Source organism: Anneissia japonica, unplaced genomic scaffold (genome assembly GCF_011630105.1).
Source record: "Anneissia japonica isolate Jap-2015-1 unplaced genomic scaffold, ASM1163010v1 scaffold287716_len795978_cov209, whole genome shotgun sequence".
Taxonomy (NCBI): domain Eukaryota; kingdom Metazoa; phylum Echinodermata; class Crinoidea; order Comatulida; family Comatulidae; genus Anneissia; species Anneissia japonica.
Genome location: NW_022756589.1, coordinates 22,170 through 44,419, shown reverse-complemented (window position 1 = coordinate 44,419; position 22,250 = coordinate 22,170). Strand labels below are relative to the sequence as shown.

At 32.5% G+C, this 22,250-nt stretch overlaps 1 protein-coding gene across 1 annotated transcript in view; it reads left to right on the top strand.

Moving 5' to 3' along the window:
• LOC117124228 (protein quaking-B-like) overlaps positions 1-16,410 on the top strand; it is a 45,676-nt gene extending 29,266 nt beyond the window's left edge. The window contains exons 5-8 of the mRNA XM_033270376.1: positions 3,991-4,108; positions 5,491-5,778; positions 6,796-6,867; positions 10,352-16,410. Coding sequence (XP_033126267.1) covers positions 3,991-4,108; positions 5,491-5,778; positions 6,796-6,867; positions 10,352-10,368 — 495 coding nt within the window. The 3' untranslated portion in view covers positions 10,369-16,410. The remainder of the gene's footprint in view (positions 1-3,990; positions 4,109-5,490; positions 5,779-6,795; positions 6,868-10,351) is intronic.
• Positions 16,411-22,250: the final 5,840 nt, after the last annotated feature.

The following is a 22,250-nucleotide window of genomic DNA, read 5'->3' as shown; positions in this document are numbered from 1 at the left end:
ATTATTTTACTTCTAATTTTTCATCTATTGTTGTGTTGGATAAAATTTTGTTGAGTAAAATTTATGCTCCGTATTGAGAGACAATGTTATCTTGTTAACACTATGACCATTGATAATAGCGGTGAATTCTATGGATCCCCTGCGATACACAGCATATCATGTTCGTTATTGTCTATCATTTTTCTTATTGGAAATAAATTGGAGTTGAATCCTCCACTTCAGTTGACCCGGTGTCGTCCTTGAGAGATAGTCAATTATAATGGTGATGAGAGTCCATTAATTACATCAATGACAAAATTCTGAGTTTGGTACAACAGTACAATCGCCTACTTCAATTTCAAACAAGTGGCTATTATGCGATGCATTTACATTTTATGAACGATATTAATAGAAATTTGTTTTAGTTGCATAGATTTTGTTTGCACGCTAAGACCAGACCAAGTTGTAATTCTGTTTTATCCTACAATAGGGAGGATAAGTTTGATGATATTAGCAGATATGTAATCATCCCTGTACATTTTATTGACTTTAATATGTCTTTTTATTACCCTGACTTTTCTGGAAACCTTTCCTAGCACCTTGGGTGATAATTTAAGCAGGGCCACTGTTTTTCACACCTTTCTTTCTCCCGCTTGATTGCCTATGTGCACGCATAATTGCACATCTGAAAATTGTGCATGCGTTACTGTGGACATGCGTAAAGTATTTATCTTATAGTTGCGCTCCTAAGTGCACACGTTAAGTAGTATGTTCTGAATGTGTTATTTAGGTGGGTTTACTATGTGTTTTTTCATATTAATATCATCATACTTCATCAGGAAATGTTAAATGTCGAATAAAATAGTTTTATAATAGCAATCTGCCCCTTGCTTAATTGGAACACGTTTGAAATTCTGTACTATTTTATTTATTTATTTTTTTAAAGTGCTGCTTTCAGAAATAAAAGCTAATGATACTTTGTTGTTGTTTTGATGTGGACATCTGGGCATAAAGCTTCCTTGTCCTTTTACCCTAGTTAAGCCAATAATGCTGAACACGTCTTTATTTGCAAGGCTTTGAATACTGCCTTCACATTGCCAATGCATGAAGCTTAAATTAAAATGTATTCTGTTTGCACTTTCCTTAAATGATGTTTGTAAAATATCTTCTTCCATGCGATGCTTTCTGCACAGTATAGTTTGTAAATCAATACAAGATATGAACCAGTCAATCAATGACTTGGCCAACATGAATTCCGTCAATTTCCTATGCCTGAAATCAATGAATTGCAAGCAGCAATTGTAACTTGTAGTTGTATCAATCATTCAGAAATCACAAATAATGATTGGCAAAACAAATGGAGAAAATAATTATAATTGTCTTGTCCCCTCCTGCATCAGATTTTGGCACTGTTACCTGCCCCCCCCCCCCCCCCCCCCCCCCCCCAACACACACACACACATATGTTTTTTTTCACTTTCATCATGAGGCAAGACTCCAAAATATTCTCCCAGATATTTAACAAGAAATTCTTTTCAGGAAATAAGTTGCTACAGTAGTCTTGGTATAGGCAAAGATATGTAATAGTGTGTCTGTTGTGACCATCGTTATATACAAAGTAAAGAGAAAATATGGTTGGTCCTTCCTGGATATATTGAAGAATTGCTACACAGTAGATGAGGAAATACAAATGAATCATCCGTTCGTTGTGACTGAAACAATCAAACTAAATCAATCCTGAACGTTCAAAACAATTCCCTCTTAAAATATTTTAATTATATGCTAATTTATGCGTTGAGTCTGCTGTCAGTTGATTTATGTGGGATTGTGTTGCTTCCTAAATGTTTCATTCCAAAATAAACATTTGAAGTATATATTTGGAATGCTAATCAACTGCGGATTTGTTGTGATAGTAACTCCTTATTTATATTTATAGCATGTAATTAAATAGAATGTTAGTAGTGCTATAGTATTTTCCCTATATTCACAAGCAGGTTAGTAATGATACAAGGTGTAGGCCTACAATATTATAATTTTTGTAATAACCATTTTGCTAACCATAGAGGTAATCGCATAATTAACAGATCTGTACTCATTTTGTCATGTAAAGGAATTTAAAATATGCAGCATTCCTAATAATACCTGCAACTCATTTCTCTATTATTATCGATAGTAAATATTGCCAGGAAATGGTCGCATTTCTCCAAATGTTGAGGAAATAATTATGCAGGATCTCGAACATTAATTGGAATTATTATTATTGATAGCGTTTAATGACCATCTTGCATTTGAAAATTCTGACAACTTATTCAAAGTTAAATTTTGCTATGCAATTACACAGGGCTGTCAAATTTCTCCAGATTTTTAATTACTTGAATTGATTGGCTTTCAAGAGGCTATTTAGTCCCAATTCATTGTTAGTGCTATTGTTGATACTCACACTCAAGGTTATTAAATTTCACAAAGGTTTATAAAAAAAGAAAGAAATAATGTCCTTATTTTAATCTATGTTTTATGTTGTAACAAAAGCTTAAATTATATTGAAATGCGACTCATGAATTATTTATGAGGAAGCATAAATACCAGTGTTTCGTTCTAGGTTATTCCTCTTTCAAGAAATATTTGTCAGAAACCGCATTCACTGGCAAAGCATCATGCTTGATTCAGAATTTTAAATACTTGTTTTGTTGTAGTCAAACAGAAGCCCTTTCTTCCATGGTCCAATGGATCAAAGGACATAATAGAATACAGGAACTGTTCAACCTGAAATCTTTGTCATTTTCAGATTAGGAATTTGTGTGCTAGTTACTAGATTACAACCATAGCAGCCCATAATATAATGCTCAACTTTGTATTAAATAAGTCATTCTGAGCCTATTTAAATTTTACCAGCTGGGAAATGTAATAACCTCAAGTCAAGTGGGTTATATGAACTTGACACCATTAGTAACTGAACCAGTCACTTAGGAGCCAGGCTAGTGCAAAATGCACTTGGCCATAAATTCCATGTTCATTTATTATACATTTTCATATTAGTATTAAACACCATACTTTCAAATGAATAACTGGCAACTAATTAAGAATCCATGATGTTTTGATTTTAGTAATATTAGTATGACAGACTGTCATTTTTATATCTTAGCAAAAGATTCATGTACATGTTGTACAGTATGGAGCAGACGCCATACAAGCTCATCTCTTATGATTATTTTATTCATGATCGTCATGAAATTGAATTATTAGAGTAGCATGATTAAAGGTGGAGGTCAGTCAATTAGTTTGATTTTTAAATAATTGCAGTAGAACCCTTTCTTAAAGGGATGTTAAAAAGTCTCCTTAAAGGAGTATCCCAAAGGAGCGATTCTACAGCAGTTAAACTTGCCTAAGTCGACTTCGCCTAACTTTAATAATAATTATAATAATAATAATAATAATAATAATAATAATAATAATAATAATCGATCTTATTTTACATGCCAAATTGTTGTTTCCATTAACAATCTGTAAGTCGTATTTTATTTAAATCGAAGAGTTTTCAATGCCTTCAGCAGGTTCAACTGTATTTGGAAAACTATTTGAATTAATTAATGTTGTATGTAGTTTAAATATATATAATTCCAAGAAAAGTGTTTACATTACCATACCTAAGTAATTAATAGGTCTATGCTGTAGTATGTAATGAGGATCACCTACTATAGTATAATTAAGTCATTGTGTGTATTTTTCCACTGAATAAACAAAACCAAATCTAGCGTCTCATTTTTTGGTTTCCGTTAATGTTTATATATAATATAGTGTGATTTTTTTTATATATTTGAGGCTATCCCATGACCTTTATTGTTTTAAATGTTAAATTGAACAGGGATTATGTTTGATAGACTTGGCTTTGCTATGGATCAAAAACAAATTATTTTTGTGGAAATTATTAATTCATTATTTGACACTCTAATATAGTGAGAGCTTATGAGTAGTGTCAATATTATTTATGTTCTCTTAACTGTTTCTTCTTAGGCTGATGGTGAAGATGAGTTGAAAAAACGTCAACTAGCCGAACTTGCAATAATCAATGGAACATACAGAGAAGGTGGACAAAAACCACCACAACCACCAACGATGCAACAGCCAACAAGTTAGTTTACTTTTTATTTACCCAGTTTTATTCAGTGTATTTATTATTCATAGTCATTTTTAAAAACATTTTACATAGAAATACAATTGCAATGGTTCTGCGCATAACTGAGCCATGTTATTTACCCAAACACTATCGAGTAAGATTTGCATAAGTTTTGGGTCGTCGTATTTCATGATGACCTGATGTGCCGTAAGATGTCATATAGTTAGTGTTGAAAATTGCATGTTATCTATATGGAATGGTTTGATATTTTACAGATACCGTCCTAATCATTAATAATAATTTAACAATTGGGAAACCAATATATACCCATGAAATGAAAGTTCAGTTGGGTCCACATATAATGAATATGATAGAAAATATATTTCTATATGAGGGAAGGAAAAATTACCAAAACTTACAGCAGAATTGATACGGCAGATTAATAGCACTGATAAACTAATTTTTTTTATAAGCATATGCAGTGGAAAGAAAAAAAATAACATTGCAACATCTCAATCTTAAACTGCACAAAATCATTATTAAGCAGAAAGATTATTAAAAATATGTGATTAGAAATTCTGCTCCATTTCTCATTTAAAATCGCATCTGACAATAATCCATAATTTTTATTAAACGAGCCAATTTGGTAAAATTTGAAAAATCGGCATATTAAATTAAATAGTAAGAAGATGCAATATTTTAAAAAAGCAGCTTTGAATTGTGTTGTAGTTTATAGTTGCATCTGTAAGATGTTGATGGCCTAGAATTCAATATTCAATCATTACTTAACACTTGTAAATCTATTTTCACTGTACTTTTAACATACCCTAGAGCATCCGATTATGATAATAAAAGAAACTAAAAAGCTGCAAATACATTAAATAATTATGGGTTCATTGTCCGTTATCTCCTTACACTGCAGTCTCAAATATTAATAATCACATTATCGCAAGTATTTATCAAGATTTTTTGTTTTTTCCTCTGGGTTTTTATTTTTAGCATATAGCTTTGCAGAGAGATTTCTTAGCCCTTTAAAATTGATTGTGATACATTTGGAAGCTTGGTTCATTTTTTCATTGATAAGCAACTTGAGCTTCCTAAATATGACTCACATATGCATATTCTATCCTATTAGGATCAACTTCCTACTCATACTAGTTGCTTGTGCTGCACTGTTTTTGAATTGATGCAAATGCAGTTGAGATCATTCCTATTCCCAGGAAGCTAGAAACCTGTCAAGGAACGAAATGAACTTTTTAAAGCATGAAATACGATCTGATTTTGAACTGGCGTGAAGATATTAACACCCCAGTGGGTAATTGCCAGAGAGACGTCATTCCAACAACAATTTTAGAAACGAATAACTTGCATTAATGTACATTTAATTGCTTTTTCAGTTTTCAGACAGGCTGCTCCTACTCTCCAACATGCTGCCACCATCAGGCCCCCAAATCATTCTTCAATGGCGCCCCCAGCGTATATCACACAAGCTCAGGCTATGTATTCAGCAGGGCTACAACGTCCAACGTTACTTACGAATGGTGCCATTCCCCCAACATTAGTGACCCCGCCACCAACAGAAGGCTCTCCAAGCGGTGTCACGTATATTCCAATGGATGGTGGGGCCTACCACTATGCCGTTCCTATTATCGACTATCCAGGCGTTGGTATCGACAGTGCAATTGGTATGTGTTTCTCAAAACAGCTACGTCGTTAAGAAATAAAAAAACAAAATGTGTGATGATGCAGATTTCAAGTACTCATAAATTGGCTAAGGACTATATTTTGAATGAATTTTGAATTATAAATGAGCTGAATGAATAGAGTTGAAAGACCTAGGAGAAGTAAGTCATGTGATACAGTTGAATAATGAATAATTCATGAGCTTAAACTGATTTAATGACTCAACTGTGCACTGTATTAGAGTTAGCAGACTCATGCCTAAGGTGCTAATTTTTTTTTTGTTTTTACATTATCTTAATCCATGTGCATTCTTCTTATATCAACAGCTAAAATGCACTTTCCTTTACTTGTGGGGAGTATGTAGCACTCCCGAAATCAGTTTGCCGATAGCTAATGAAAAACCAACTTCAGCTCAGATACATAATATGCACACTACCTCAATTATATATCAAAACAAACTATGTTTGTAGTGAGGCACCAAGATTTATAACTAATTTTTCAAAGTAAATGTTTACAGTTGTAAAGAATGTTTTGCTATTGAACAGTTATTGATGGGTGCAAGAATTCTGTCTTCCTCCGTGCCATTTAAAATAATTGTGGATGAAATAAATTGGTAGGAAGAAGCAACTTATAGAGAGCATTAGAAAATCGTAGGCATTTACATATGGCAGATTTTTTTTAACAAGGAATTTTTCTTCAGAGACTGAATATCTTTGAGCATTCCATATTTTCATTGCCAAGTCTGAAATGTATGCACTAAATGCACACAATTATGTATTTACCTAAGTGCAACAAGTTACCATTTAACAAGTAACAGAACCTTAGTAACAAAATTTCTTGCCATTGGTGATCATTCTAGAAATGTTGCATTTTAATTTTTTATTTATGCCAGCCAATTTTCTAATGCTCATGCAAAGTGTGGAATTAGGTGCAATGTTAAAAAAAAAGATAATTTTGTTTTGTTTATACAATAATTTGTAAAATGTTTTCAACTAACCATGTTACTTGGCCACCTTTAGGTGCTGCCCCCAAAATGAGAAGAGCTCCTACAATCAGGGACCACCCTTATCAAAGGGTCCTTGATCCACGAGGTTAGTTTGAATTATTTTTTTTCTCTCCAGAATTCCTAGTTTTTATTCCAACAGTTTTGTTGTTTTGTTTGATGTTTTTTTTTTTTTTTACTCAAGGTACTCTTCTCCATTTTTTTGGTCAAAATGTATTTGTTATGCTATTACAATGTTAATTGATTTATTTTATTTTATGGTTTTTTGCTTCAAATTGTTAATGATATCAATCTGGAGATTTTAAGGTGATTTTTAGAAATTCCCATTTTTGAAGCCAATGTGGCCTTTCTTAGTCAGCTGAATAAGATCATTCCTTATTTGGGTTTTACACCTTTCAATGCTATATGAAGTAGAGCAGGTCTGTCTGTCTGTTTTTCTTTCTATCTCTTCCCCCTCTTTTTCTCCTTGAGTTCTGTCACTGTATGTTCTCGTACATGTTAAATGTTTTGATTCCTTCGATGTTCTGCTATTGTCCTGTCCGTCAACACATGTTTTTGTTTATTTCTTGGACATATGCTTACTTCTGGACGAAGGGAATAAGGTAAACGCTCAACAAACATATACCCGAAAAATAAGTATGCATGGTACCATCATTACTCATGGAACTGATTAGTGTTATTAATTGTAAAGAGAGAAAGGATTAGACTTAAGTATGTGAAGATGCATTTGAGCTGGAGGACATAAAACTGCCATAAATTTAGCTTTTCCTTGAAACTATAAAGGTATATAAAATATTCTTAGCTAGGGTTTATTCCACATTAGAATGGCAAAACAGCATTATTATAGATCAGAATGGATGATAGTGCATTATGATGCAAGTTAATGCTTGGCGCATCCTTTAAAACTGTCTTCCCAATTGGTTGCTTTTTAATTGATGTACATGTACAGGGTAGTGTGTAGGGTCTCTTGTATGTTTACAAATTTACCAAAAAAGGGAGAATTAATAGATCATTCCAAAAATGTTGTTTTTTGTATTTTTGTTTAGAATATACCTTCCTTTTAACCCTTTTTAATTGAAGCATTAACACACTTTAAGTAAAATGTTTCAATTCGATGTGGGTCTAAATATCCTGAGCAAAGTTTATTAACCATCTCCAGTTGAACAACTCATTATCAAAAATGATTCCAACTCGATGCTTTGCCCTGATTGTAAATAACTTAATTCTAATTCAATTACTGTAATTCCAAATTGATAATTCAGGAATTCATCAATTCCCTAAATATATTTATTCCAGTGTAACAAATTGCAATGAAAACAGGAGAGAAATAAATGCAATAAAATTATACGATTAACCTACTAATTCAAAACAACCACCTTGATAAAAGAACATGTTAACAAATTGAAAACCTGTAGTTCATAATATGGAAAAATAAATCAATTAGTTGTTTTCATTCTCCTACTAAATCATAACATAATTAATACCTAAAGATGATTTATAGCATAATTGTCCACCACCCTAGAGCCAGTATAAATGTTTGTTTCCTCTCTGGAATATTTTTTTTGTCCACAATGGGATTTTGTTAAGATTGAATGGATCTTGATAATTATGCAATTGATATGAATGATAAGCTTATGCAAATTAGATAGATTAATTTTGTTAAAAATAATTGCACCATTTGCACATTTGTTTTTGTTTTTTTAACATTTATGTACAAAGAAACTGTGCCGCACTGTGATATTTAAATTTTTATACACATATTATACGGTATTCTTCGGGTAGAATAGTTAAATGAATTTAGGCTTAAATGTAGAAAAACTATTAAAAAATTTATGAGCCAGTATTACGGTGATTTTGAATGTAAATTAAGCTCTTTGTCGTGTAATAAAATTTTAAAATTCTGTTTCCATTTTAAGGCAAGGAAGAGCTGTCGTGCATTTTGTGTCAGTGGGTGTAACTTAGTTTTAAATAGTTTATTATCCATATGAATTCAATTCAATTAAGATATTTGCTTGCTAAGACGGAATTTTAAGGAAATTTTTATGTATATTTAGGTACTGATGCTGTTGTATTAAAAGAGCTTCCAGATTTAATTATTTGAGGATGAGCAAGCATTAATGATGTTGAATCTGTCCGAGTTAATTACATTGCCTTATTTGGAAGCATATTGCATTATTCATTGTGAAAATTTAAGTATGAAATCCTATGTTATAATTGTTATTGTGGTAATATGCAATTTGTGTGTTTTTATCAGGCATGGAGGGAGGAAAATTGTTTTTCTTAGATATGGTGGGTGAAGTAAATGCCATACTGTACCTAAATAGTCACGTGGTAGCAGTTTATAGAAATTTTAGCTTTGACTTCTGCAATATTAGTAGTAGCTTTAGATAGGCCTTTCTGAAACTTAAGTTTTTTTATGCAAATAAAGGCTATATTTTGTACTTTCAAAGGATTTTTTATCGCAATAAACAGTAGCACAAGATCTCCCGTGTCTGTCGTTTCTTTAAGTACGTAGGAATGCTTCTTTTAGTTTCATGTGGTAAAATCTTAACATATCACCTCAAATTACTTACTTGTAATCGTAGTTCACCGTAAAGGTGCTAAGGTGTTTTTCCCATTTTATTGTGATCTTAATTGTCTGTGTATTTTATGTATGAATCATTATGACTAACTTAGTTCAATGAGTTTAAGTAACTAACTTCATGAATCACTAACATTATCTACTGGGCAAGTGAATATGGTGAACTTGTGCTTGGCCGGTTGGCATCCAAATGCACAAATTATGCATTGTATTCCCGCATATCCATCAAATATTTGCATGTCCCGACTTTTTTGTTTATTATAATTTTAATTCTGTATTTCAAGTGATCTTGGTGAAAGTAATCTATTTGTTAATCCTAATCCAGCTTATCGCTTGAACACGGATAATCCCAATTTTTTAAAAGATAGTTTATAACGCCATATTTTTTCCATTTTTTTTTATCATGATTTATTAGCTTGATGTGTCATTGTTTTGTTAATGATCTTTTACTCATTAATTTTCTTAGTTTTAAAAGCTCAAGCAATAACTCTGCAGGAAATTTCTGCCATTCGCTAAAAAATATAATAAAGGCTTCATTCATATGCCATTTTCATTATTTTATTTTTTTACATTGTACCCCCTAAATTGTAAAACGAGGAATATAATTATATAGTGCATTTCTTTAAAAAATATCAAAATTTGTTTCTACAGTCAAATTCTATTATTGACCAATCAATTTTATATAAATTACTCGTTTATATCAATGTTGGAAACTTCTTTGGCTGAAAGCGACAGCCAAGCACGGTCATTTCCGCTTGCCAAAAGTAGATATAAAACAAATTTGATCATTGTGAAAAGTGATTCCAGAATTGTTGAAAAATGAATTGCAAAATTTCTAACTTTATTGATTTTGTTAATTAAAAAAAAAAAAAAAACTCCCCACTTTTATTATTGCCTCTGTGCATGCATTTTCAATGTACGTCTTGAGATGCTGGTACGAATAGTCACTAATACCAATCTTTTTTCTTTCTTCCATTTTGGATTAACCCAGCTGTCACTGGCAACTAGTAGTAACTAACTTAGCATCTGCACACAAGTACTCCTCTCCACGTTCATAATGTGTTGCGTTGCGTACAAGGCCTGCCAAAAAAATCGTGAGTGGACTTATTTCTCTCCACCCTACTACTTTTCACACCTCCTCGTACTTCTGTCATTGCTGATATTAATTTGGTGTGTATCAAGGCATCTCGAAATCCCGAGAGATTTTACTATGGAACAAAATGCTAACCACGCCCGCCAAATTATCTGCGGAAGGATTAACCAAGGTATTGTACGAGTTTGACCAACATGAAGCAGTAAAACCATTCACTTAGCAACTTAGATTTAGTATGTCTATGGTGCATTTACATCCAGTAATTGTAACTACGCAGCAAAAATCCAACTGATCATTACTAGTTTACCCAGTTTACTCCTAATTTATATTGCACGTATGTTGTGCTAAGTAATAATGATATTAATACATCTGTTAGTTTACTAGTGGTGGTGATGTTGGATTTTTTGTGTGTAGGTCTTTGCTTTCTCCATTAAAAATCATTTCTCTTGTGTTTTGTCTTGATTTTACTCCTTTTTAGTTGCACACACTATTGTTCCATGTTTAATTTTGCTCTATTAATATCTAAAATAAAAATGTTTAATGTCATTCATACCTGACATTGCCTTATAATACTAGTCATTATTTTGTGTTAGCTTTGAAGGTTTTTAGAGTCAAATAGACAAAAACTTTTCTCATGAAACTTGATGCTCAACCGCGTTGGCAGTTTTCGTTAAGTATTGAGCTCTGTAAAACAAGGTTGATGTGGAACAGCCTGAGTGTTATTAAAAAGATCTGTGTTGCCTTGCATACAATAATGTATTGATAAAAAATTAAAATCTTCTGTTGGCCTTTTATTGTTATTGCTAGGAGGCTGTGTTACCTTCAACATTGTTATATGGAGATTGGATGAGATTTATATTTATGTTGAGGTTTTTTTTTTTTGTTGTTGATGCATGTCTGATGCAACAAGATTTGGGATGCATGAGGATACTCATTTCAATATATCTTGTTGTGCATGGAAAAGGTATTTGTTGTATGTATTTCTGAGGTAAGAATGTATAACATTGTTCTCTCCCAAGGAGAAATCCTTTCTGCACAGTTATTATTTCATTAATCAAATCAATTTTCAGATGATTTAAAAAAATTTGTTTTAATTTTTCCTTCAAATATGGCTAAAATTCTGCTAATTATATACTCAAAAAAATTATTTACTACCAACTCATGTTTTTTTACCATTGTAACCTACCTATACACAACTAATGAATATGCATTCCCACCTCATGAAATAACGAGCAATTAAATGAATTGTATTAATAATGTATTTAGTTTACATGTTAATTGGTACATTGATTGTAATTGCTTTAATATGAAAGTGTTGCTCACAAATCTACAATGCACTAATGTGAAATTACTATTAGAACTACTTTCTTTGGACCTTGTATTTTGCTGTAGTTCCTAATACTTGTCATATATGTACTGATGCTAAACAATTTGCTTGGTATAATTTTGTTATGTTTTATACCATCACTGGCCTGCATTCTATGTTGGCTAAAAAGTATTCACTTTAATTAACACTATCTAAGTTGCAAGTATATACTTTACTGCAAAATGGGTATTAAGTGATTTGGAACTGTCAAATATGTATAGGTTTGTTTAAAAGCATAAATAATCTAAATTGCGGTCAATCTCGTCTGGAGCTACAATATCGGTGGTCTCGGTGCATTTTTATATTAATACTATACAAATGGCATGCTTGTGATTTACATCATAAAACATCCTCCCCAAAAAATAAATTCTAATTAAAGCATGAATGGTGAAACACACACTGCTCTATATGTGGCATGATCATTTTAGCTCTATGAATTTCTATGACTGCTTAATAAACCTAGACCTCCATCAATATGGTGGCTGCTTAATGAGCCTAAGCCTCCATTACAGTGACTGTTTAATGAGCCTAGGCCTCCTTCACATTATAAAAACACTAGAGCAATAAGCCTTTGCGGCACCCTTATGATCTTCCTTGGAGCACTAAACCCTCTCACGTTTCTATTAAACAGTAATTATCCTAGAATGTAACTTCCTACATACTTAAAAAAGTAAAAGAAATAAAAATATTTTATAAATAAAATATATAGCAATAATAGCCATATAACATATATGACAGTGTTTCCACCAACAAATTGTGATGATGACGATGATGATGATGAATAATGGTCAAGCCCAAATGGTTTGCTATGCATCGACAACAAAAGAGGAGCGTTGTATTTAAGATACAGCTAATGATCTCAGGGGACACAGTATATAAGCATACGTTACCTGAACGCACATGTACGTACGACGACAAAACAAATCTATAAAATTACTTCCCACTTGCACCGTGCTTCCACATGTACAAAGATGTTGGTGTAATAGGAGTGCTCATATTAATTAAAACAATAATGCATTAATACATAATAAAATTAAAAAGTGAATGCTACTTAAACAAATTTGAAGAATAAATATTGGTTTTGGTCACAATTTGTTCGGGTAAAGAATAAGCAAATAAGTACAATATTCGAGAATCGAACAAAAGGGGATGGGGAATTGTTTGTTTTTGTACCAACAATGTATTATATCTTATGCATTATTGCTGGTGTCTTGCCAAGACAAAGGGGGGATAGAATATTTAAAAATTTCAAAAAGATCTATGTTATTTGAGATGATGTGTAGAGGCTTTGCTTTTGTTCAACATTAAAAACTTGCGTTTTTAGAAGAATTTATTGGTTTCTGTAATGAATGCTGCAGATTGCCGTGTTCAAATATCCAAATTGTATTCTAAAAAAATATTTAAAAAAAGAAAAAAAAAGAAAAGAGAAAATTGTTTGAAAGAAGTCTTCTGGATCCTTCCTTTTTAATGGAGTTATCCTAGACGGTGTACCCCATAACTTTGTATACATTTTTTGTAAATAGATAACACAGGGTTTTTACCAAATAAGTAATGTGTTTAATTAGTTGTATTACAAATATATGCAAATTACACAAATTCCTGTGTTGTTTGTAGTTATAATTTCCAAAATCTGAATAGAATAAAACTTTTGAGGTATGCAAAATATCTTATGCAAGCACAAATCTTTGTTTTTATCATTATATTCGGATTAATTGAAAAGTTTGATATAGTAAAACATCAGATTTCTTGAAATGAGAATTATAAATATATTGAAGTATTTCCATGGAATTCCAAAATTTGTTTTGGTTGATTCAAAAGGAAGTATGAATGAAAAATTATCAAACTTGCAGGTAGAAGAAAAAAAAAGCATTTATCATTATTCAGTATTATTTAATTAACTATATATATTTTTACCCTTAATAATTGTCGTATGTTTTTGGTACTTCTCCATTTGTATTTATTTTACCTATGTACCTCGCTATACTTAAGCATGTGATTTTGTCGAGTAGTTGAACAAATGCCATAAGTATCAACTAAAAAAATCTCAATTTTAAAAAAACAATTTAAGCCTTATATCCTAATTTACTGATAAATATACACATCAATTTCAGCTAATTATCAATTATCAAAAGCGACTTTTGCTTTAATGCTTTAATTGAAAAATGAATTGCATAAATTTGGAAACATTGTATTATTTGAAGATGTTATTTTTAATTTTAATTTCAATTTTTTGATAGGCATAAAACCCCATGTTTCTTTTTCCCCTTATACTTTTCGGAACACCCTTTTTTTCACAATGTCAAGCACAAAAAATCCTGCTGAAATCCAAACAATGTGATAATGTGGGGTTCTAGGGCTGGCCAAGGGCTAAAAGCAAGTATGTAAGCCTATGTGAATCTTTGTGAAAGAAAAGCGAAGCGGTTAAAATATAGAAGGAAACATGGTGGTTTACTTGGCCTAAAATATATTGCCTGTACTAATAAGTAGAAAAGTATTTCTATGTTTTTGTGCGACAAGTTCATTATGCGTGATTGTCTAAAAGACAAACTGGAAAACAACAATAATGAAACAGAACATTGTTGAATGTCAGATAATGTTGAAATGTTTTAATGTAAGATTATCATTTTAGGTGCTATAGTTTCTACAGGTGTGAACACATGCAATAAAAACCGGTAAATGGGTATTTAAAAACACATCTTATGGTTCTGATATAATAATTATATAAAATCCTTATAATTATAGTAAAGTATATCTGTAACCATTACATTAACTTGGTTGAATGTTCTGTTAACATTTATAGCACAATATCTCATTAATGTTTATTTTTAAGCTATGCATAATTTAAGTATTTTTATTTTTGAGGGTCAGAACAAATGTAGGTTTGCCAATTCACCTGTTCATATTAATTTGTATAATCTTTGTAAACTTAAGCAAGTGGTATAATACAATTATTTTTATATGACTAGTATTGTGGTTTTCTAGTTCAGTTGTGTAGTTAACTATTTGCTAGTCAATGTAGAAGTTTGTTTGGTTTTGGTAGCATTTATAAACTTAGCGTAGACTTTAAGAGAAAAAAAAAAGATGAAATTATGCCAATTAGAAATAATGTATAAAGACAACATAGTTTGGTTACTTAACATTGCATGTTAATATGGGGCATTGTTAATTAATTAATTGTTAAAATTGTTAATTGTTAACATTGCATGTTAATATGGGGCATTGTTGAATTATAATTATGAATGTTCACATCACCTTAACAACATCTATACTCTATCTCTACTCTTCACTGAGTGTCGCTTTAGACACCAAACTGGTTTTAATTAATACTGGGCCTAACGTCCTTTAAATGTAAACCCAGTCATAACAAATTCCATTATGTTCTAGGGTTGATTAATATACCTTAATCATAATAACATCTTTAATCCTAAACAGCACATTAATGTTAAAGAAAATATGGTTGTAAACTTTGACCTCAATATGCATGAGTACCTAAAATGCTTGGTAATAATCTAATGCCCCAATTGTAAAAAGATGGAGATCAGTAAGAATGATAGCTTATCAAGGTAAGGTATATCGATAGGTTCATGTTAAATGTTCCTTTCTTTCAGCTATGCAAATTCTTATCTTTAGTGGGTATCATTCTTAAAGTCAATGGTGTTCAAAATAAACTTTGGTTTAAGTTGGATACCATTGGTAGTGGCAGTACAGATATGCATGTCTGTCTGACGAATATACCAACAGTGATACATAGTATATATACAAAAGTGAAGTAAATATTTTACATTTACTCACTTATAGGTAATTTTCGTCATCACTAATCTTTACCCATTTGATTTTTCATTTTTGTTTTTGATATATTAACTGAATAAACAGTTGCAGCATTTAACATTTTGACTACTTTGCTTATTGGTGTATGAATTTAATTTACAAAATCACACTAAAACCCCTATTTGACGACACACTGCCTAACTCCACAACCCAAAATAATGCATTTGTGACTTCATTAATATTAACCAAGTTAAAACCTGTTAAAAATGAAAAACACCTTAACATCTATAATAATTACTAGGTGCTATAAGCTATGTGCTAGCGTATTGAGCTGGACAGTGGATCCATCATTTTTCCATTTACTAAAGTGCTGTGAAAATATGCTATACATGTACATGGTACAAGATGCAGGTAACTGGTTGGATTAATTGTGAAAAGAGAGGCAAATACCACCCACATAATAGTGAAGATATTCTATACCTATTCTATGATGATGGAGGTTTTGCCTTCAGTTTTTTTTACCATTATTTTCTCACACATTATGGACACTGGTTTCCGCCTGCATTCTCTACCCCATGTTCTTTCTTTATTGGATGATATGAAGAATTTTAAACTTCTAATCAGCTGCTGATTTTATTGGCCATATACTTTTTATTTATTTACCCTCAAAAGATTGAAGAAACGCATTCCTACATCGCAAAAAGAAATAGCACAATTTTCAAATTACCTCTTGAGACAATGGAGACGGCTTGTTCTAAGGTTGACTTTTCTGAATGAAGTTAATGTGATTGCTGTCTTTAAAGTAAAAAAAAAAAAAAAAAAATTGGCGGAGCACTGTAGCTTTAAAAGCTTAACCTGGTCAAGGCACCTGTTTCCGTCTCAAAAAATAATCTTAACAAACATGTTCGTACAATCATTTGACTGTTTGTGTATGACTAGTACGTGGGACTGCATGCATATCAACCTTTCAACAAAGAGTGAATTTCTAACCACTTTTACTTGCTTTTTGGAAGAACTGAAGCCAAATTTATTTCACTTTTCACTACACAGGAAGTTTCCTAATCGAAGGTTGTACTTAGGAAGTGCAGTGCTTGTCAGCATAATTCATAATGCCACGTTCCTGTTCGCAGCTATGAAATATAGAACACACTAGAATTTCGGGTCCTTTAATAATTTGTTTCAATTGCATTCCTCGTTCTATTTAATAATGTAAATTTGATATGCGCCTTATTCTGAAAACACTATTATATTCACTTATATAATCTATACATTTATATATTCTATATACAGTTATATTTTTTGTAAACAATTTTACAATGCTACTAAAGCTAATATTTCTTTATTTAAACCTTGTTTATTGTATTTATACTTACAACATTAATAGACGTCGATCACTGGTTACCTTTGACACGCCACTAAATTTGCGCTTTGCTATGTTTAAAAATTAGATAATACATTTTAACTTAACCATGCCGTCTATATATGCGCAAAATAATAATGCCCAGCAGTCATTGCACGCGTCATTCTAACAGAAACCGTAGTTTTATATTTTGAAATTTCTTGGGTGGAACAAATATTGGCGACGTGTGTTGAGAGTTCTGAATGGGGATGATGATGGTGGCGTCGATGACACAGTGTGTTATTAGGAACCAGACAGAACTGTTAATCGTGTTATTCACTAGTTGATAATTATGCATGCATGCAATGCCCGTCATGTTATGTTTACCTAACTGATAATGAACATCGTTTACAGTAGCCTTAAAAATTAAGAATGTCTTGAGATTCTGTAGGTTATTTGTAAACACCCCACATAATGTGCTATAATTTCATATGTTTATTGTGCAAAACAAATATTAATGCACGTAAAAATGAAAATATATATTTCTCCACAAAATTGCCTTTAGGATAATTTGCTCTATATCTTTGAACCTTATTCAGGCTAACTTATATTAAATTTCAAAGTGAACCCTAACCTTTCACCCCTGTTCTGCCCTCTGTAATCACCAATGATATCTCAGAATTCTCGGAATGCTACTAATAATGTCTTGATTTTCTTATGTGTTTTTTTGTAACACATTAATAATGTGTTTTGACGCAGTAATGCACCCAAACGTATTAACCTTTCAAGGTTTTAATATAAGTTTTGCAATCATTACACATTTCATAGATTAAAAAATTGTCAGAAATATCTAAACATTATTAATTACTCATTAACACTAACAAGTGCAATAAACATGTTCAGTATTATTAGCATTGCTGTACTTTATGTTTTAATAATTACAATTGAACATTTTTAAATGGTGTTCTCAATTTTTATATATTTAAGATAAAATTTTGATAATGGAAATAGTTTATACCATAAACCGAAAAGAGTTGTTCTTTTGTGAGGTGATGTTAGTATCGCATCCTCACAAAAACCAAATAAATACCTGTGAATACTGGCCATTATATTATTTGGCATTTTTTATATATTAAAGAAATCTAGATGTGTATAAGAGACAGAATCTGTTCTATAACTACTCGTGTCATTACACTTGTACATACATGATGTTATTATAATATAATTGGATATGAATTATGGCAGAAATACAGATTTGAATTAATTTATTTTAGCCAAAATTGATTTTCACATGACTTGAGTAGAGTACCTTCAACTTTTTTGTGGCTACAAGTTTATTCAGCCTAAGGAATGCAGACCTAAATATCAATTTATTTTACATAAAAAATAGAACTACTGTGAATACAAAAATAATAAATATCCGAAATAGTGTACTGAGGATGGAGGTACCTCTTTTGCAATGATTACAATATTAAGTGGTAAATGCTTAAAGTGACCATTAAAGCTGGGGATCAACTGTTGCTTAATGCACTGACAGTATCCATGGACAGAACCCTGATGGATTTCGGGAATGCCCGTGAAGCTAGGCTATTGGCGTTTGGATAGAGTATCCTTTTAACTAGCCTAACATTTAATCACCTAAACGTATCAATCCAATGTTGCCGTTACATAATAAACATGCACAAAATTGGGTGCCAAAGAAACTCTGACCCCTGAAATTCTAGTTTCTAGATCTAGAAAACTAAATTAAATTATTAGACTGTACCATTATATTTAGAGGGAAGTAAAAGTACAGATCTAACAGATCTAAATATCTAGTGCTGGTTTTTAGACCATTCCATTATTTTTATACGGGGTTTTAAACAAAAGAGAGGGTTTATTCATATATAGCTGAACCTTTTTGACGATGCCTTAATAATACTGTGTACTGCATTATTTTTAGAGATAAGCTACTGGAAACTCCCAACATTTTAGGTAGGCCTATTATGTAACCCAGTTTTACTTATAACATGCTTTTAAACTTCAGTATTGGTATGGTCTAATAATTTAAAGATCTGAGTTTTTGTTAGATCTAGAATTCAGATCGACAATGTACATCTGTACAAGTAAACCTATATTTCAAAATTCCTGTTTTAGTTGAAACTCCCCTCTAAATATAATGGTATTTGGTCTACTAATTTAAAGAAAACTAGAAAACTCAAATCGGAGTTTTCTAGGACTAGAAATCTCGGATCAGAGATCTGAGTTTTCTAGATACCCCACTAACAAGAAAAATATACGCAGATTGTCCGTTTCATTAAATTCACTCACTATATATGACATTTGTAGAAGGAACCCATAAAGTCCCCAGAAATCTTCACTGGGATGTGGTGGTGGAAAATTGGGAGTGAAAATAGAGAGGAAGTTGATGCAGGTGAGAGGGATTAGTATGAAAAAGTGTTATGTGCTGTTGCCTTGTGTTGTGATTTATGCAGTTAAATCAGTCTCTTATGATGTTATGACATAGTACCTTCCTGTTATAACAGATGTGCAATGTCAATCGAATAAACATGAAAATGAACAAAAAAAGTAAATGAAATGCTTCCTCCTTTTAATTTCAACTAAAAAATAATTTTTTTTAAAATTCTTTGTTAAATCTTTTGACAATAAACAGAAACTATAAAGTTGGTAGGTCACATCCGAAGATGTGCCCATCCAAAACCTAGTATATTATTTATAAAGCATCAGTGGCGTATCGTGGGTGAGAATCAAAGGCGAATAAGACATAAGAAAACGGCACAAAATAAAATAAAAATCGGAAATTCCATCAAAAACGCAACGTGAAAAAGCAAAGCCAAAGTCAACATTGAGACAGAATAGATACCATCGGACGCTACGCTACTTCTTATTTATACACGTTAATTAATTCCATGTAATTTAATTGGGGTTGTAATGAAAAATGAACTTGGAGAATGGTCTGAGGCCAATGTGATGATGATGACGCTGGTGATGACGACGATGAGGGTGAAGTTGCTGACGATACGATGACGTTAAAAATAACGTTGGTGACAATGATGGTATCAAATCGACGTTTTAGAACATATTCCGTCTTGTGCCCGCGGTGATATTTGTGGTCTGCACAGTGGCGTATCTAGAAGTCTTGAAATGAGGGCTGGGAGGTTGCGAGTAACTGTTAAGGGGCGTTTCCTCCCCCCCCCCTGTGCATACACCTATGTACGCCGCTGGGTGTGCGAAAGTGATCAGTACCGGTTTACGAGAGGTATCATTGACGTACTGGATGTAGGCCTACATTATTGTGATGCCGAAGTCCTTGATATATCTCATACAAAGGCTTATTTAACAAAGGAGGTACAGGTGCTTCATCAGGCTCTCTCTCTCTCTCTCTCTCTCTCTCTCTCTCTCTGGGCCAATACGGCTTATAAAGCCATGAGCCTTACAACGGTGCTTCGCCAGTTTTCCCTATTATAATCATCATGCGTGAGTGTGTTTAAAGTTTTATCTATGGGTTTCAGATCAGTATTTATTTGTTTCAGCCATGTGTGTTTTGGTCGACCTTTGTTTCCTTTTGCTTTTCTTAGTTGTTCATTTAGTGCGATTTTGCTGGTACATTTTCTGGTAGTAGATGGTCAGGCTCTACTTCTATTTTTAAAAAAACAAAAAACAAAACCTCATACCTCCTTTTTAACATTCATCGAGGGACTAACACTTCACTGAGGGAGTAATACCGAGACAGGAAAGGGAATGCCATAAAATAAATATCAGAAAACATCGATTATTCTGTGTTTCAGATTCAGATTTCAGATTCATATTTATTCACACAATGCATACAGGTGGAAACAAGACAAAAATAATATAGATGCAAACAAAATAAAATGCAATGTGTCTGCATCGATAACTGGATAAATAGTAAAACACAGGCGGCGGTTTGTTAGTGTCTTTTCCGGAAAAACTTGATTATTTTTTTCAAACATTCTCAATACGTTTGCAGGTCTAACCTTAATTTTTAAAGGAAGGGGTACCTAGATTTAGTTCGAAACCAAAGGTTGGGTGCCAAACGTATACAACTGACTAATGAAAGAACACGCACATGTCCCACAAATTTATGATGATTATGCTGTTTGTGGAGAAACATACCAAAGGGAGATTATTCGTTTGCAACTTATTTATGAGCTTGAATTTTACGGGTTTTGTTTCAGATTTTATGGTAGGAGATACTTCTAGCCTCTGTGCATAAGGCATACGAACGTACTTTTTATTGTGTTATAACCAAATTTTAACGGCATGTCTTTGGTTTAACATTGGTTTAGAGAAGGAAAATAACCCATGTTTCCGTCATAATCGGAAATAGGCCTATTAAGAAATTTGCCCATAGTGTCACGATATAGTGTTGTACCTTTTCCCACCAGAAGTAAACTTTCAAAATGTGTCAAAGTTCATAGCCAAAATTTTCATAATTTTCGGAAAAAAGATTTTTAAAAATTAATTTTCATCTTCATGGTGTCCAACTTTATGATGACCGGTGACCCCTTCTTCAGAACAAATGCATGATGTTCTGTAATTTTAAAGGATAGGGGTCTATATTGAATGGCGGATAGTTACCGTACCAACTTGAGAGATTTGAAATAATAATAATAATAATAATAATAATCATAATCATAATCATAATCATAATTCTGGATTTATATAGCGCCTCACGTTGACACAACTTCGAAGCGCTTGAACATTATTACCCCCGGATCACTGGATCAAGCACATATGGAACACACACTCAAGCCCCATAGGGGAATTAGCGCAGGCTGTGTTTGAACCTACCAGGTACCCACTTGTACTCCTGGGTGGAGAGAGACAAAAAGAGATAAAATGCCTTGCCCAAGGACACAAGCGACTTGCACAGCGAGAGTTTCGAACCCCCGACCTCAAGATTGGGAGTCAAAACCATAACCGATGCGCCAACCACTTCTACAATGCGTAGAAGCGTGACTACACCAGTTTGCTGGGGTCTGAACCCGCCTGGGTCCAGGGGGAGCCCCGGTGGGGTCTGATTTACAGTCACATAATCAACAGTTGGTTGTGACAAATTAACACGCAAGACTGCAGTGGTCCGGTTGTCTGGGTTATGTTGGTCGAGAAAGAGAAATTTTTTCAGTGAATTGATTCTCGAATGAGATGACGAAAGCTCTCTAATGACCATAGGCGTAGATCCCGGGCTGTCTCTTATACACATCTAGATGTGTATAAGAGACAGGTATTGGTATGGTCTATGACTGGTCTAAGATTACACAGAATATTTTCAATGTGCAGGACTTCGTAGCAAACAACAAAAA